This window comes from Aythya fuligula, chromosome 11 (genome assembly GCF_009819795.1).
Source record: "Aythya fuligula isolate bAytFul2 chromosome 11, bAytFul2.pri, whole genome shotgun sequence".
Lineage (NCBI taxonomy): Eukaryota > Metazoa > Chordata > Aves > Anseriformes > Anatidae > Aythya > Aythya fuligula.
This window is the reverse complement of record NC_045569.1, coordinates 7,011,832-7,027,659: the sequence shown is the minus strand read 5'-3', so window position 1 is coordinate 7,027,659 and position 15,828 is coordinate 7,011,832. Positions and strand designations below refer to the sequence as shown.

At 35.0% G+C, this 15,828-nt stretch overlaps 1 protein-coding gene across 1 annotated transcript in view; it reads left to right on the top strand.

The window, feature by feature from the left end:
• Positions 1-15,828, top strand: part of VPS13C (vacuolar protein sorting 13 homolog C) — an 89,976-nt gene that overhangs the window by 2,252 nt on the left and 71,896 nt on the right. Inside the window, 12 exon segments of the mRNA XM_032194724.1 lie at positions 1,244-1,286; positions 2,128-2,223; positions 3,044-3,088; positions 3,091-3,144; positions 5,498-5,560; positions 7,519-7,584; positions 8,409-8,518; positions 9,337-9,396; positions 9,993-10,052; positions 10,742-10,822; positions 14,719-14,776; positions 15,485-15,612. Coding sequence (XP_032050615.1) covers positions 1,244-1,286; positions 2,128-2,223; positions 3,044-3,088; positions 3,091-3,144; positions 5,498-5,560; positions 7,519-7,584; positions 8,409-8,518; positions 9,337-9,396; positions 9,993-10,052; positions 10,742-10,822; positions 14,719-14,776; positions 15,485-15,612 — 864 coding nt within the window.

Here is a 15,828-nt window from a genome sequence, read left to right as displayed (position 1 = left end):
CTGGTACCTGCATTTATTTCACTGCTTCTGGTTCTGTCAAGAGCAGAGATCTTTCTTTGCTCTCACAGTTTGTTTCAACCTCTTTCCATACCTGTTCATACTCACTAAAGACCAAGTGTAGAGATAAAAATATTCAAAGTGAGTCTGTTTTCGCTTACTCTTTTGATATATTTTAATGACAAATTAAAGCTGACAAGAAAACTTCCAGTTAAGCTTTATTATTATTTTTTAATATTTTAACAATAACTAGACTTTTAAGATTTAGCCTCCTGCAGGAAAAAAATAGAAAGAAATATTTAAGAGTTCCAAAAGAGTGGTCATCACTGAGAATATAAAGCATATGGAAATATTTCTAGGAATATGTAGTCATAACCAGAAAAGGGTTGGAATGCTCCGTATTTTTCAATTGTTTCTTGAAAGCACTAAACAAGAACAAGCCACAGAATTGTCGCTAGTTTTGTCAAATAAAGTTGTTTGATGTTAGACTCTTAATTATAGCTCAGAATGCTTTTTTAAAACCGGAAATCTGGCAGAGATGTTAACTGGGATATTAATCTTCTTTTGAGAGGAGCCTTGTTTAATACTTTTGAGCTGTTGGAAAAAGCGGTTTTTAAGGCTGTTTTGTCATGTAGGAGAAGCGTTTGACGTGTCTCATTTGAGAAAGCAGGTTTACTTTTTATAATCTTTGAGACTGAGAATTCATGGCTTTGGATTGTACTTAATTCATTTCAAAAGAATATTGAAGTGGAAGATCTAGAAAACACTACACTAAAATAGGGGAAGGAAATTCAGCAGCTGGGTACCAATTGGAAATTTTCTGTAAATCTTGTTGTTGAAGCTTTTAAAATATCTTAGTGCAATGCTTAGTATTTACTGATAATTAAAAAGAGAACACCTATTTGGCAAATCAAAAAAATAAATTATATTCTCTTAGGTAAATAAAAATCTACTTCTTAGATAACCTTTGGAGCAAGGCATTATCAAAGTTGTAGGAGAGAACTGCTAGAAACGCGTGACTCCTCTGTTTTTAGGCTTTCTATAGGCCTAACCATATTTATGGATACCTGTGTTCACATGATTATTGTTAAATAATTAAAGCTATATCATATAGAGAACTGTTTCTGTTCTGGAATTTCAGTTTTGAGAGGGTAGTTTTATGAGAAGTCAGGATAATAATTTTGCTATATAAATCAGGTTACCTTCAGAATTCGTGTAGCTATTTAATACTTATTTTTCTTTACAGAGTGAACTGGATGTACCTTTTAGAATAAAAGTTGGTCAGATAGGTAAGTCTTTGTTTCAACGTGAATCTTAAAATTGAAGTTTTAACACCGCAATATGAGTCTTGCCTCAGAATTTCTTTTATAATTTTTTCTTCAGTGCTCTCTGTAATAGTGTTTGTTGTTGAAATTAGTGTTGATGTCTAATGTGACTGCACTAAATAAATCATAAAAAGTTATCTGCCTAACTTTCTTTGTGTAACTTTACAGTCTAGGTATGACAAACATGCCTGGGAGGTTCTTTTCAGGTATACGGATGATCAAGAGAGCTTTTTCTTATAACTTCAGTGTGTGTGATCCTTTAAAGGAAAGATAAGGAATATGAAGAAATTAAGAAAGATTCCCAAAAAACTGGCAAACATGCCAAGCGTTTAGGAACTCTTAGTTAAATGTTGTTAAAAATTGATTCCCTTGAGGTCAGCATTGCTTTTTTCACATAAAATGTTTGTTGGAGATGAATATATTGTATTTCTTCTTATATTTTCCTGGGAAAATCATATTAACCCCAGCAAATTAAACTCCAGTCACAATTCCAGATTTTGATCTTGACTATTTGGACTCAAACACCATCTTTGTACTTAAATCTATTGCTTTTATTTTCTCTTCATGCATTTTTTAACTTCACAGGTTTTATATGCCCATCCAGTTTCTCTTCATTTTCTAAATTGTTTAGGACATGAATGAAGATAAGGGGCTAATACCCTGTATTGCCAGAGTTACTGTTCAGGCTAAGCATAGCATACATTTTGATGTAACTTTTTAAATTTTTATTTATTTATATTATATATTTTATATATATATTATTATTATTATTTGATGTAACTTAACATTTATCTGCTTTATATAGATAAACTTACTCTGAAGATTCCTTGGAAGAACCTGTATGGTGAGGCAGTTGTTGCAACACTAGAAGGCTTATATCTTCTAATAGTTCCTGGAGCAAGTAAGTAAACTCCTCAACAACAGTTTAATAATGAAGGGGAGAAAAATATCTAAGGGTACTCGTTTATTCAAGTGTATAATAGCAATTACTTCATATAAGCTGCCATTTTTTACTTTCTGTTCCTTTAGGGTGATTTCTACATGAAGTTCCTTTAGGGATTTCTAGATGAATGCTGGCAAATAAGTAGAAGAAGGGTGGGTTAAAGAGGGGAGCATGACCAAGATGATAAACAGTAGCTTTCATGAAAATCTTTGATTGTATCCATTTGAAGTTCAGTTTAACAGGTTTCCTCTGATGCATGCTTATCCCGAATCCATTCTTCTGGCATGGTTTAGATCTTTTGACTGTTGCATGGTCTGTCTGCTTTTAACTTAGAGCAATCAAAAGTAGTCATTCCATTAGAAGTGATTTTTTTTGGGGGGGGTGGGAAGGGAAGAGGATCAGAGAACTTGATTTGTTTTCTCTGAAATCAGATGCTCTGTTGTATGAAGGAAACTTCCAAGTTGCTAGAGCATCACATGTATGTGATGTGAATTAAAACCTGTTGTATTACACAGATCACACTTGAAGGTCCGAGTACTCATGGAAACATCCTCTTGAAAAACAATGCTTAAACGCTGATGCAATCTTTTGTATTCTAACTGTGTAAAAAATACCAGTTTCTGAGGCTGTGTACAGGTTTCAGCATTCGGACATAGAATAGCCTTTGCTTCAAATGACATTTTGCAACATAATGCTCAATATTGTGCGCATTGCTTGATTATGCATTTATAAAATGTGATTTGTAAAAGGTTAAAGCTGTTCCCAACTTGGTTTACAGGCATTAAATATGATGCAGAGAAGGAAGAAAAATACCTGCAAGATAATAACAGAAGGAACTGGCAAGAATTGAAGAAGCCTTGCAGAAAGCGGCAGAAAAAGGTACTGAGTTAATAAGTCCTCCCCTGGAATTTGAGGACCTACTGTGCTGTGGAAAGCAAGTCCAATTGTTGTGATTGACTTTATAAATTAAGTGTCTAGCTAATCTTAGAATTGCCTCCTATAGCATCATAGAATATCCTGAGTTGGAAGGAACCCACAAGGATTATTGAGTCCAACTCCTCCAGTTGGACTCTCTTGCTGCAGTGCTTTAAAAATCTTTTTGCTCTGAAACTTAAAGAGTGTTACTCATTTAGTTTATCATTCCTTTGTCCATTGGAAGTGAGAACTGGATTATCTGGCATGTTTTTTCTCTTAAAGATTTTGGGAAATAGGACCAAAGACAGCAACTACATTGCATGAGGCAAATGTATCTTGCTTTGGAGTTTTAGTAATGGATGTTTAATAACGTGTTCTAGACGAGCACAGGACATTATTTGCTTAAAGGAAACTTTAAGGAGTTGTATTTAATTAATTTAATTAAATCAATTAATTAAATTGATTTAATTAAAATAATATAATTAAAAAAAATTATTTAATTTAAGGAGTAGTAAGGTTGGTAAATTTTCCACAAAAAATATCAACAATAATGCTTTCATTTCAGTTTCTGCTGTCTTATTCTGATGTACTGCATTTGGACTAGTTTAAAAAATGAGACTGTCTTGATGAGGTAGTAAGTAATGACACAAGAAAACAGTTGAACACAAAGACAGGAAACTAAGCAAAGCTGTGATGTAGATCATTAGAAATGTAAAATTTTCTAAGACTGGGTAAAAGAATTGATCATTTCAGCCCAGTTAGCTTTCTTTTTTTATTTATTTTTATTTTTTTTTCCCTCAAATAACTAATAGAATAACTGTGTAAATTAGGCTTGTTTGGACAGAGACCAACTTCAGAACCAATGACAGAATGACAGGTAGTGAAAACTTGCAATGCCGCAAGTCATTTGCCTTGCAAAATGTCCTGAAAATAAAATGACGCCTAGAACGCTTCGGGGGGGGGGGGGGAAACAGTCCGTATTGTAGTCTCTTCTCTTGCTTTATTTTCCAGTTGCAGGACTCTAATGCCTTTTCCTGTTCTGGTAGTTTGAAATACACATTTGCATTTTCCTTCAGAGAGCAATTTGGCCATCTATATACAGCGAAGAAATAAGCTCTGATTTATTTCTTGTCTTTAGTATATCAAAATGTGTGTGCGAGCTAAGACAAGCTCAGTTGGTGAATTTTGGAGCCATTAGTTCATACTGGAACAAGGGAATATCTGTAGAAGTTGTCGTCTGATTATAGAGGACTTGGATACTGTAGGAGCTGCAATATTTAAGCTGTTTTTATTTATTTTTTTTTCTATCAGTAGCAATGTAATGTAGAGTCAATGCATCTGTAAGAAAAGTCAAAAGTTTTTTTTTGATAAAAACGATACCTCAGTAGATTGACTTACCATGTGAAGAACTAGAATTAGATTCAGAGTCATGTTTTAGAAAGATGCAGTATTAAACTTTTGGCTTAGGGGTTAAAAAGCTAGAGGAATGTTCAAGTCAGATCATTTTAAATTGTGGTCATGCTGCAGCCTCATTCAGTGGTACAATAGCTTTGCAATTTGTGTGACCAGGTCTTGTATTAGAATACTGTAGTCATGAGGACTTGTCTGGTTCTTGTATGAGCAGATCTCTTGCCTTTGCTAGGTACAAAGGTCTCGTGGTCCAAATTGCTCTGCTGTGCTGTAAACTCGTAAGAAATTCAGCTCTTCCTGTAGCTTTTAAGAGCTTGCAACAGCTGGTGAAAGTTGGAAAATACACCGAATAGAATATTTTCTCCATGAATTCTTAGCTTTTGTGACTGTTACTCAATTTACATTAGTAAGTGTACAATCTTAATTCAGTACTGTCATTTATTTGAGAATCAGTTGGTATAAACAGTCCTGGGGATATTTTCTTTCAACATACTATTCAAATGTTGAGCAAAACGGTCACGTCTCTGTGTGGTTGTAGTGTAATGGAGAAGTAATAGCCAGGTCTGCTGATACAAGCTGACAAAACATTTTCTGTTTTCCAAGCTATGCAAGTCTCTCATCGTCCAAACTCATTAATGGAGACCAAGGCTTGAAACCCTTGTCTTTTGCTGGATAGAAGTAAAATGAAAAGTACCTAATTTGCATCTGTAGATAGTCTTTGACACTAGATATTTCTGAAGTGGCTCTGGCTGTCAGATACTATACTATACTGTAAATGCTAACTTGACACATGAGTCTTACAAACTTGCCATTAATTCAAGAGCAGAATGTAACATTATATCAGGATCCAATTTCCTTCTATTAAACAAAATGCATTTTTCGGTTATTTGCTGCCATGTGGACCAAGGCACTCATTCACAAGATTCCTTGTATCGTTTGGAGAGTCTGATTTGCAAGGACACCAAGCCTGGTGGGTATGCATGGTTAATTGCAGTCTATGTTTTTAAAAACAAAAAAACCCAAAGCAGCCAAATTTAAAATGAGAAAACAAGATGTTGATGACTGTGAATTCAAGCGGAAACTTTGTGTGACTAGTCTTAGTTGAATTGAATGGCTGTTCAAGGAAATTAAGAGACCACTTAGAAAAATATCCATTGGCCATTTGGAGTTCAAGAATGTCAAAATACTGACAACATTCTGCTTTAGTTTTTAAATACTACTGTGTAGATATTTTGAGAACAGAGGGTAATTCGTAAGAAGTCTGGTCTAAAAAATACTGTAAGTTTAGGATGTCATGAAATAGTGGACAGGCAAAATGACTAATAGCAGAAAGAAGGCTTCTAGTATGTTTTTTTTTTTTTTCCTTGGTTTTGTTTAATTTGATAGCTTTTAGACAAGGAAGCAGTTTCCACTGAAATTCACTGGAGCTGTTATGTTGTATCTGCTGCTGTTTTTTATCTTCTTGAACCAGATTTTCAGAATGTTACTCTTAGCTAAGAATACTTAGGGAGCTCTTATCTGAGTCAACGTGTAGAATGAGCTTTAAGCTTTATTGGACCATATTCAGTCTCTCCATAGTAGTGGATGCACATAATTGAGCATAAACCCATGTTGCCTTAGTTTTGTCTAACATGCAAATGAAAGTCCGAGAACTACAAATTCAATACAAAGTGAAGTAAGCTGTCTTTTAACCTATCCTCTCCAGAGGGTTCCTTGTACCACTAAAAGGAACTATTCAAAAGAAAACATAATTTCTGTTTGGCATGGATTTTCTTCTTTGTGACTCCCCCTACATTTTTTTTATTTGTAGCATGGCCACCTTGTAAGTTCAAGACAGGTTGAAGTCTTGGCTGGCACTTCTTTCTCCTTTGTTTGAACAAGCATGCAAAGTACATCGAAATAAAGCTCTTCCCCTAAGTTAAATAGGCCGTTGCACTTCTGTCTTGCTTTAGTAGGACACACCCTTCTTCTGCTGTAACCTTTTAAACGTTCTTTTTCCCCTTTATGGCCAGAAAGGAGAAAGAAACAATGCGACTCACCAAACTGGTTTTCTTTAGAAATACGGGGAAAAAAGAGCATTAACTTAATTTATGCTATGGTTGTGATATGTTTGACCATAATTAACATGTTAATATTAGAATTTAACTTCATATAAAAACGTTTAAATAATCATTATTTCTGTATGTGTTTTTTGTAGTTACTGTTGTTATTTCAGATTGCTTTTGTACCCAACTGTTGATTGTTGTGAGAATCTTATATTGATAAATGTTCTTTGGGTTTTCTTGTATGTCTTGAGTTTTTTAACTCGTAAATTTTACACTTGTATAGTAGAAACCTCATCTGGATTTAAACTGAAGGTTTTCCCTTGTGCATATTGTTAGTTGTTAAGTTATGACAACTATGCCTTTTCCTTAAGTCATTAAATAAATAAATGCTTGGATTACAGAAAAGTTTATTCATCAGGGTTCTAGTAAGCAGTCATGCTTCTGTTTTCAGATCTTCTTTGTATGCAAGAGGCCTGACGGTATTTGCTGAGAAGCCTGGTGATCATTTGTAATTCCTCAAACTCATGAGATGTTGTATAAGGAATATTGAAATCTGAATTTAATGCCTTGACCTTACAATTGGCAGGACCCTCTCTTGATCCAGTGGAAATTTGTTCACATACTTAAAAGTTGTTACTGGCTTCTTGTTTTAGTGGGGCTTTAAACTTAAATGATGTTTAGCTTAAAAAAAAATAAAAAAAAAAAATAGCTGATGGCATCCTTAATGGCTATGCAATTCTTTAAAAGCTTTTAATGCATGCTTCTTCCTAAGTCACTTTGCTTTAAGACAAGCTAAACTTTCTTCTGTCTTTAATTGTCTTGCATTTCTGCCTTACTAACTTGAATTTTATCCTTTTCCAAAAAATTGCTTGCGCTGAAAAAGGACGTAAGCGTAAAAAGTATAAAAAGCATTTTAAGAGACCCTTTAAAGGTCATGATCACTCAAAAGGTGGGTAAAATATATGGCTTTCAACTTATTAAAATACTATATTTCTGCATTATTTTGTATTAGTTTCTCTTATTTTGTATTAGTTTCTCTTATTTTGTATAAGTTTCTCTTTCTCTTTCTTTAGCATCCACTGAAACTTCTTATTTTTCCCCTCGTTTTTGAAAGGGGGGACATAAATTGGAGAGAGACTTCTGTTGCTGTATATCCATTCTCTCTATCGAATAAGATTGAATTTAGTTCAGGTTAAGTGATTAACTTAGCTTAAATGATCACAGCATAATTCCACTGTTGAACAAATGGAGTATTTCCTGGAGTATCTTTTTATTTTTCCCTATGGTAAGCAAGCTTTTTAACATTCTCAAGCAATGTCCTGTAAAAGGCTCTAGTGGACTGATCTTGTATTGTGCAAGTATCACCTTCATCAGATTATTCTAACATATTTTGTACTGAATTACACCTTCATATCTATTTGAAAGATACTTATTTGTTGAAACTCACAGTTAATTGCAGAGGTGCTTTTAAGAGAGAACCTTTTACCTTAGAAGGAGTGAGGAGATGTATCTTAAAAATAAAAATGAAACTGGAGCTTGCTGTAAGCTGAACTGTCGTCACTGAAACTTAAACATAAATTTTCCTATGGTTGTGTTATGTGCACACAGCTAATAGCACATCTTCAGAACATAGATGTACAGAAAAGGAAAACATCTGAAAAACTAAAAACTGAAGTGTTAAGTTTTCACATCAGAATAAGCATTATATTTGCATGGGAATAGCTGTGGTTAAAATCAGCTGTTAGGCTGAATGCTGACTTTTTTTTTTTCCAGACAAACCAAAGGAGGAGAAGAAAGATACTTTTTTAGAAAAGCTTGCAACTCAAGTTATAAAAAATGTGCAAGTCAAAATCACAGGCATTCATGTTAAATATGAAGATGATGTAAGTATCTGGCACGTACTCCTTTCTGTCTTAAATTCAACCAAAGTGCAGTCATTATAGTCTAGTCAGTAGAGATAAACTGTTATTTGCCCCATTGAAAAAGTTATTGTGGTTTCTTCTACACCACTTTGGATGAAGTACCTCAGGTACAACCAAAAGTCAGAAGTATTTTGAATATATGAACTAGATGTTCTTTGTTTTGCATTGTTCAGTAGTACCTTGCTCACTAAATGTGGGTGGTGGCGGTTTGTCATATATTAATATGTTCAAATGATATACAGATTTTTTTGGTGTAGTGGGTGAAATGGAGAATGGCGGGAACATGAGAGCTTATGAATGAGTTAGAAAACAAAAAGTTTGTAACACCTACTAGATTATGTAGTATCTTTATATAAACCACACTAGTATTATTCTATCCCAGTTCCAGCTTCCTTTAAGAAAAGAGATGAAGCAGTTTGTGATGGGATAGTTGCAAGTAGATGGGAAGTATTGGATGTAGTGTATTTCCCTTACTTTGGGACTGTTTCCAGAGTCATATTCAAAGTGGTGGGAAGAATGATGTAGCTGACTGAAGTATGGTTCTTTGTAGCTTTTCAGTTCTTTACCATATGAAGGTTTTAGGACCTGAAATGCAATTTTAGAATTGAATTCTGAAGCCTTTAAACTACAGCCATATTGTTTTTGTCCCAACTCAATGTTAGAATACTGAAGCAAAGGAAGACCCTTAAAACAGCTCAGTGTTTCAGTCAGTTTTAATGATACGATGCATCTGTGTATGCAGGCAATAGAGATAAATAGCTGTTTTTCTGTTTTTGCAGATCACAGATCCACAGTGTCCAATTTCTTTGGGAATGACATTGAGTGAGCTTAGTTTATTGGTAATTATGTGCATGCATGTTTTTACATTTTTAATTTACTTATCTTTGGGTACCAGAAAGGAAAAGTCACATGTTTAATAGAATGCAATGACAGTATGCATATGGAGGGTAAAACAATCTTTTATTTGTGCAAGTAGTGCATGAAGTTTGTTCAAGCAGCAGAGAAGATGATTGAAGAACATCATACTTTGAGACTAGTGTTTTGTTCTTATGATCCAAGTGATTTTTAAAACTGAATGTGTTGACTTTGATGGGGGTTATCTCCCTGTCTAACAAATAAAGTAAGCAACCATTATGTCATGATGAACAATGTGGTATTTTGCCAGGCCTTTTGAGAAAAGAGGGGACAGAATTCCAGCTTGTCTTTGCCATAGATTCAAAGGATTTTATGAGTGGGATAAGAAATAGAAAATTGAAATAAACTCAAAAATTTAATACTGGATTTTGACCTGTGCATATGCAGTCTAGAGGTTAGACTAAGAATTAGGTTATCTGGTAGCACCAAAATGATTCATTCTGTGTTTGACATTATAAGATAAAACTTGGATGTGTTAAATAAGATGCACAGAATGACTTTTATCACTTTGACCTTGTAGACAACAAATGAGAACTGGAAGCCTTCTATTCTGAATGAAGCTACCAAAGTAATATACAAGGTAATACGGTGTTTTTTCCTAGCTACCAAGTGAGCAACTAATCCTTGGAGTCTAAAAGTTTGTAGTTATAAAGAAAAATTGTAAAACGTGAATTCTTCCTTTTCTTCTTAATTTTACTTTGTAATTAAACGGTACAACCAAAATGACTAGCTTTATATAAACCATAACTTTCAAGTCCATGGTAAATAAATTAAAATAGTTAAATTTAAATAATAGTAAAATTTAAATAGCTAAATGCAAACACTGATCAGCTCATTAAAGGCATTATACAACAAGTCTAAAGTCTGCATAGTAACTATGATTTCAAATAGTTCTGTCAAACTGCCATTTTTCACTCTAGACTACATGTCTAACATGTATTTGGGTTTGTGGTGGCTAAGAGTGCTTGCTTGTGTTTCCCTTCTTCCTCCCACCCTGTTGTGTTTAACCAGTGTGTGTGAACTTGCATGTGCTTTAAGAGCTTGCTTTTTAGCAAGTAATTTTCATTTGAAAAATAGTATTACAAGATTAAATACATCTTAGTGCTTCAAAGATTAAATACATCTCAATGCTTGTAGTATATTTGCTGTCTAACATGCCTTTGTTTTCTCAAATGGAAAGCTAAATTCATAGTATGGATTGAATACTGAGTATGAAATCTGTTGATTTTTTTTCTTTTTTTTCTTTTTTTTTTTTTTACCCCTACGCAGCTTTTGTGCTTGGACAGCCTAAGTGCTTATTGGAATGTACACAGCAAAATGTATTATCATGGCTCCCGTGAACAAATACTGGTAATGTAGAAGAAAATGTGTTGAATAGTACTATATTTCATGGCTCTTGTAGTATTTTAAGTTACGCCATATTAATTTCTACAACCCCCCACTCTCATGCATTTTTGTCAACTCTATTTTGATACCAGAGTCATATGTTAATCCATCACACCATTAACACTAATCCTGTTTTGTTACCTTTTTTGTTACCAACTCCTATAGGTTTAGAAATGGTCAGATATTGGGTCTTTAAAATCAGTTTTGTTGGCATGTTCATCTTGACCTTACTGGATAATGTTTGTTAGTATCTGGGCTATATGAGGTCTTATATAGCTACTGGAATGAAAATTAAGTTATTAAATGAACACAGAATTAATAAAATTTCAGAATATTATGTCCTTATCAGAGCAGAAACTTGTATCACGTGTTATCCAGATTCCTAAGCTGTGTGACTGAAACAAAACCAAACAGAACAAGATGTTAAAGCAAAAAGTTTTTTTTAAAAAAAAACAAACAAACAAACCAAAGCTTATAGGTAGTGGGTGTCAATCCTCAGACTTTAAAGTTAGAGGGGTTAATGTAGTATTTCTATTAAGGTAGCACCCCTCATTGTGGGAAGCAGCTCTGGTAAAATTTTTGAAGAGGTTTATTAGAGTAAGTTTTATATGTGAATGAATAAATATGCTGCACTTGTCAGACTGAAGAGACTGAAATACATGAAGGTGCTCCATTGCAGATGAGACACAACATGAGGGCAGTGAGTGTAACTTGCATACAGAACAAGAGGCATGTATTTTATTCTTTCCATTAAATTAGCATTTTGAACTCAAATTTAAGTATGTGAGTTTGTTGGAGGTGCTCTCTATTTCTGCTTTGTTCATGTTTTGAGTAGCTGTTAGCTACATGGGTGATTGTGTCATGCAGCTTTTGATGTTGTAAATCTATGAAGTACTTGCTTTGCTTTGCTTTCATTTCTGCTTTCTCTCACAAGTTTTACTTCCTCAGAAGGGGAACTGGGAATGTTCGTGCTATGAATAGGGCAGTTGTATAGATACAAATTATGTTTGAGGGCAAACATTCTCTTTCTGTGCTACAGATGAGGACTACTGAACTGTAAAGGCACCATTACTGTTAAGTTTATTTCAGATGGCTATGACATTCATGTGGTTAAAAAGCAGCTTGTTTAGAGGTTATGCAAATATTCTGTGTATCCTTGTACAATACTGCTTGTTTCCCTTGTTTTCTTTTCTTCTGTTGTGCTTGTCTTTTAGAGGTGTCTTTTTTTAAAATTTTTTTTCCTAGTTAACAAAAGATACACTTAACCAGGTAGGCTTCATGCTAATAGGGAAGGGTGATTCAAAACTTAAGTGTAAAGCCAACCAGAGAGGAAAGAAATGTACTCTGAATCTTGCTTGTTACATGGATCTTGAAACCTAAGACATCCTTTTATTCTGTTCAAGTTCCCATTGTAGAGTAATTCTTTTTTTCTCAAAGCTGGGGTGTTAAGTTCACTGTATGAAGAAGATGCTGTGAATATGCTGATTTTTTATCCTGTCTGTAGTCTCTTGCTTTGTTTAAGTAGCTGAATTACCTCAGAGCATTTTGCCTTGTGCCTTTCTAGTTTAGCAGAGATGGTTGCATATTAGTAACAGCCAAGTTAATGTCAGTGTTTTCAGAGTTAGTGTGGAGTGAGTGACATTTGATCATACTTGCAGACACTGGTGTCATAGCTGGTCTGTGGATGTTTTCTCTGTTAGATCTCAACCAGTCTGAAGTGAGATGTAAATGCAAACCCATATGCACAGAATACACTGTTTGAATTGACAGCAGCAAAAGCCTTAGTTCTTCAAATACATCATGCCAAAATTGTCCACAGAATCACAGAATGGTTGAGCTTCGAAAGGACCTCTGGAGATCTAGTTGTCCCCCATGCCCCTCCCCTCTGCCAAGCAGGGTCACCTAGCACATGTTGCACAGGAAAAGCTCCTTGGTGAATCAGTGCTTCACATGCTTGTGGGCAGATGGTATTGTGGCCATCTAACACTGGCTTACCTGACATCATCGATTGAGTTCTTAACAGATAATGTTTGAAAGAAGTGGGAGCTTGGCTCTCCAAGACTATAAAATGGAGTTCCCTGTTTCAAAAGCCTGTGGTATGTCCTGCATGTGAACTTTTCTTTGAGGGTTGAGGGCAGAACAATTCCACCGTAGCAGATGGTGTCTAGTATTCTGATCACCCGTTAACTCAAAGCATCTCACCACTTGCAGTTTTTCTAGTTCTTAAAATCCTTAGCAGTTTTGGCACTGTGTACTAGTGTCACATTGCATACTGGGTTTGTCACTTGGATGTTTTGCGTCTTGTGATGGGGCATTTCTTTTGAGGTCATAACTGCAGCTTTTGATGCAGCATTTCTGTGAGTTAAAATTTTATCGGTTGTGATTAGTCGTCTTTCTGTGCTTTGGTGAATTTGGCAACCTTTATGGCCCTGTGTCTAGAAGGGGAAGAGAAGAAAAGCAGGAAGCAGCTCAGAACACATCTGAGAAGACTTGAAGAAACTTGGGGGGAAGACTGGAATTTGGAATGGGCATAAGATTACTTGTGGAAATCCTTTCAGCAGCTTGATAAGTCCTCTCTGTTTCACAATTTTAAAACAATTACATAAACGAAATAAACAGCAAATAACATGCTTTTAGTAGCATTCCCTGTATTAAAGACCTGAATACATTTTATATGTAGTTCATAGTGTAGCCTGTTTCCTGGAAAGCTGGACCTTCTATCCAGACAGGCCATTTTAGTCTTACTTTTAAATGGTATTATCCAGAAATCGTATTTATTATTGTAGCTCATTGGTCAGACTTGTAGTTAAAATAAGCTGTGTAATCCATAGCAATCTGTCACTTTCATACAACAGTCTTCATATTTAAATAACGTGAGCATATGGCTATTTGTGAGATTAGCTGTTACAAGCTTAATCTTAATGAAAAGCTAGCTTTTATTACTGTGGAGCAGTAGACAGAAAATAAGTTGAAATACAAATATTTTTAATGAGAAATGTACCTTTTTATAAAATGCAAGGCTGTTTTTAATTAAGGAACTGGGAAAAGGAGTTGGTTGAAGAAATTCATAATTGCAAAATATTTTCCATGTAAAAACGACTCTTAATGTTGACAGACTGTGTAAAATATGACAGGAACAAGCATTTCATCTGCTTTCATGTAATACATGCAATAATACATATTTTTTCCTAAAAGCATGTCTCCTGTTTTAACTGATTGTGCCATTGCAGTTTGGAATCTAGCTAAAATGTTTGGGTAGCATCAAATACAGCATTCTCAATAAATTGTGGAAAGATTGTAGCGGCAAACAGACTTCATTCTGAACGAAGACTCAGCTCTAGCATGGTATTTCTGAGACCTCTCAGGCTGTTGCATTACTTTCCTGACTTCTTTCTATCTTTAGTTTTTCCTCTTACCCATGAAATACGGGAAGGCTTAAGTGGCCTCATTATGAGCTAAACATGAGAAGAGGTAGTTTATGAATATTTATTCTCAGTATGCTTGATCTATTATGCTAGGTGTTTGAACATGTACATGAGCTATGATATTTCTAAGTTCATACACATTGGTTTTTGAAAGATTTTGAGGTTCCATGAACCTCTAAACAAAGTTGAATGAAAACTGTACTAACCTTCCCCTTGAAGAGAGAAACTTTAATCTGTTTTATTTAAAAAAAGGTATATTAAAACTTTTCACTCGTAAGTACTTGTGCTATATTAAATATGCCTTTTGGCGATGCAGAAGGGGAAAAAACTCCTGCAGAAAACATGTGAATTGGAGTTGGTCTTCTTAAACTGTAGGGAATTGTCCAAAATTAGTACCTTTCAGCAATTATTAGACAGTATCATATTTCTTCACAGGATCAGCTGAAAAGAGGAATTCCATGTGGCGGTAACCAGTCTCAAGACTACCAATATAGTAAGTAAACTATATGAATATATGCTGCTTTGAGTATGTTAATTAATCTGACCTGATTATGCAGGCAGGCCCATAGTAGCTTCATTTTACAAAAAACTAATATCTCTGTCACATTAACAGATTAATGTAAGATCTCTTACAGAGCTGGGGATGTTCAGACTGGAAAAGAGAAGGCTCTGGGGAGACCTCATTGCAACCTTTCAATACTTAAAGGGGTCTTATAAAAAAGATGGAGAAGGACTCTACTTGGGTAGATAACAATAGGACAAGGGGGAGTGGTCTTAAACTAAAAGAGAACAGATTTAGACTGGACATAAGGAGGAAGTTCTTCACTGTAAGGGTAGTGAAGCACTGGAGCAGGTTGCCCAGAGAAGCTGTGAATGCCCCATCCCTGGAGGTGTTTAAGGCCAGACTGGATGGGGCCTTTGTCAACCTGATTTAGTGGGTGGCATCCCTGCCTATGGCAGTAGGGTTGGAGTTAGATGATCTTTAAAGTCCCTTCCAACCCGAGCCATGCTGTGATCTCAGAGCTTATCTTCTCTTTGACTAACGCTGGACTAAGCTCATTTGTAGTAAGAATCACGTGCTGTTTCTATGGGTCTTGGGCATATGTATTATCCCTATGAAGTTTGATGTATCAGGCAGTGCACTTAAGTACTTTTAAGATGTATTTTGATTGTAAATATACACGTAATTTGATTTCTTAAGTTTTTAGACCAGTATCAGCCTCTGCAAGACTCTATATCAACCCATCTGCAGAAGTAGAACTGAAAACTCCCAAGCTTGATTGTAATGTAGAAGTACAGAGAATTGCCATTGAACTCACTAAGCCACAGGTAAGTTGGCTTGGTGTATGTTATCACCTACTTCAGTATGTGAGCATTTTTTTTGTAGGGTATTTTTGTTGTTGAAAAATGGTGTTCTTTGGGAGTTACATTTATAGGTGCATGGACTGAAATGTGTATCAGTAATTGGGGTGAAGTCTCAAGTCCTTCTCTCACTACATAACAGTTGATCATTCCACTAGATCCAGGTACTCTGACTCTGTTATC